At 49.8% G+C, this 2,500-nt stretch overlaps 1 protein-coding gene across 2 annotated transcripts in view; it reads left to right on the top strand.

Moving 5' to 3' along the window:
* The window catches only part of LOC143284124 (protocadherin-1-like), a 95,896-nt gene that overhangs the window by 91,779 nt on the left and 1,617 nt on the right, over nt 1-2,500 (top strand). For both annotated transcript variants that reach the window (XM_076590779.1, XM_076590780.1), the window contains exon 8: nt 783-2,500. This exon is cut by the window's right edge and continues 1,617 nt beyond it. In XM_076590779.1, the coding sequence (XP_076446894.1) occupies nt 783-1,603 (821 nt within the window). In that variant the 3' untranslated portion in view covers nt 1,604-2,500. The remainder of the gene's footprint in view (nt 1-782) is intronic.

The following is a 2,500-nucleotide window of genomic DNA, read 5'->3' as shown; positions in this document are numbered from 1 at the left end:
TTTTTTTTTTTGCTTCTACCCCCTCCCTTCCCTACTCTTCTTTCTTCGTTTCTTTTTCGCTCTTTCTTCTTTGTTGTGCCTTTTATTTTCTGAGAGGGTTTTTTGTTTGTTTTGTTTTTCGTTTGCTGTGTTTCTTTCTTTCTCTCGTCTTTTTGTTTGAATGTCCCTGTTTGTTTGTTTGCTTCTTGTTTTTCTTTTTTTAAGCTTTTCTGTTTCTTTGTTCTGTGTTGTTGTTGCTATTCTTTTTTCAGTTTGTTTTTTCGTTTCCATTTTGACTTGTATCTGGAAGTGGGGCTGGATGGCAAGAGACAGTCAGTACACTTTGCAGAAATAGCGTGAATAGATTTGTCATTTTCAAATTTTAGTTTGGTTTGCTTTTGGTTTCTTTCTTTTTCCATTACATACCATTCCATTTCATTTAGTTTTCATTTCGTTGCATTTGACATTTCATTTAATTTCATTTTACTTTCGTATTTAGTTTATTTCCATTTCCTTCGATTTTTGTTTCGTTCCATTTATAATCCATACTATTTCATTTCATTTCATTTCATCACTCTTCATTGAATTCCATTTCATATTTCACTCCTTTCCGTTTCATTGCTTGTCATTTCATTCCATAATTCCGTTACATTCCATTTCATCACAATTCAGTTTGATATTCATTCAGTTTCATATTGAATCATTTAATTTTCCCCCATTCCACCCCAGCTGCCTGTTCCATCCCATTTCATTTCACGTGAATTTCATTCCATTTTCTGTTTTCTCTCTCTGTCCCTTTCCAGACGGCGGAAAGCCTGGCGGGGGTGCCCCTCCCCTGACCAACACCAACAGAACCCCAGCCCGCCAGACTCAGGCCCAGGCCCAGGCCAACCACCACCTCCACCACAACCACCATCACCACTACCCCACCTCGTCCGCCACCTTCTCCCTGGGCACCTTCAGCCCCCTCCAGGAGAACCCCCACCACCACCAGGACACCCAAGACTCCGTTTCCACCACTACCGGCGCCGACAACGACGACGAAGATACCTACGCCATGGGAGCCTATCTGACAGGGGGGGAGGTGCGACCCAGACCTAGCACCGGCACCGGCACAGGTCGACCCTCCTTCCTCCAACACTCTGGAAGCTACCACGAGGGCCGCAACGACCACACCTACCCTAGAGCAGGCGCGGGTGGTGGTGGTGGCAAGATTCGACCCAGACGACCCTCCGACCAGCCTCCGCACCCACATCACCACCATCCTCATCCGCATCATCCTCAACACCCCCCCGGCCTTGGCTCCGTGGTGTCCCTGCATCCTGAAACCAAACCCTTCTGGCAAGGACAGGGGCTGGGGCAGGGAGGAGGAGGAGGAGAGAGGAGTCGCCGTAGTCTGGACCTGGTTGAGAACCGTCGAGGAGGAGGAGGAGGAGGAGGTCCCTGGCTGCCCCCCAGGTCATCCTCCTCGCTGTCCTACCAGCGGCAGGGGTCCGCGGGGGGCCTGTCTGTGGAGGACGACGCCAGCACCACCACCTCGGGCAGCTACACCATCACCCCTGAGGAGCTGAGGCTTGAAGGTCACGGCCACGGACACGGGCACGGCACTGACGTCATCGTGTAGTAGTAACCCCCCCACCCCCCCCACCCCCCACCCCCACACGCGTGTCACAGTTCCTCGTCGTGAACCAGAGAGAAACGGAGAGAAGAGAGTGTGTGTGTCGGAGGGGGGGGGGGGAGAGCGAAGAAGAGAGAGAGAGTGACATTGGGAAAGGAAGTGAGAGCGAGACAGAAAGCGAGAGAGAGAGCGGGTGAGCGAGATAAGAGAGAGTGAGAGAGAGAGAGAGAGAGAGAGAGGCAGACAGACAGATGGAGAGATACAAAGATGGAGAGAGTGGAATAGGGAGAGCAAGTGAGAGCGAGAAAGAGAGCGAGCGAGAGAGAGCGAGCGGGTGAGTGAAATAAGAGAGAGAGTCTTTAACACTTATGCCATGATGTTAGAGAGAGAGAGAGAGACAGAGGGAAGAGAGAGAGGGGACAAGAGTCTGGAAGAGAGAGAGAAGAGAAAGAGAGGCTAACAGAAAGAGAGAGAGAGGGAGAGTGTCAGACTTGTACATCATCGATCGAACACTTGAAACTTGTTGATGATGACATCATTGTGAAACATGTTTGTTTGTGCCGTGATTGTATATAACCTCTTGACGCGCCACTATGAGAAAAAGACGTCAGTAAGACATGATGATTGTTGCATCATTGCGAACATGTTTGCGTTGACATCATTGTGAGAGGAAAAAAAATGACGTCGACGGAGACGCGTTGACTGCCTTTCGTCACGAGTCCTTGTCGATGGCGCGTCACTGTGAAACAGTGTAACGTGACTGACAGGCGGTCGGTCAGTGTCAGGAATGACGTCACGTCACGATGATAGCGTCACGATTGCAAGATACGTTGATGACATCATTAACACAAACACTGCTGTGACGGACCTGTCGTGGGCCGTCACCTTGTAACCTGGATAGTC

This window comes from Babylonia areolata, chromosome 7, assembly GCF_041734735.1.
Source record: "Babylonia areolata isolate BAREFJ2019XMU chromosome 7, ASM4173473v1, whole genome shotgun sequence".
NCBI classification, from domain to species: domain Eukaryota; kingdom Metazoa; phylum Mollusca; class Gastropoda; order Neogastropoda; family Buccinidae; genus Babylonia; species Babylonia areolata.
The sequence above is the reverse complement of the archived record's forward strand: the minus strand, read 5'-3'. Positions and strand labels throughout refer to the sequence as shown.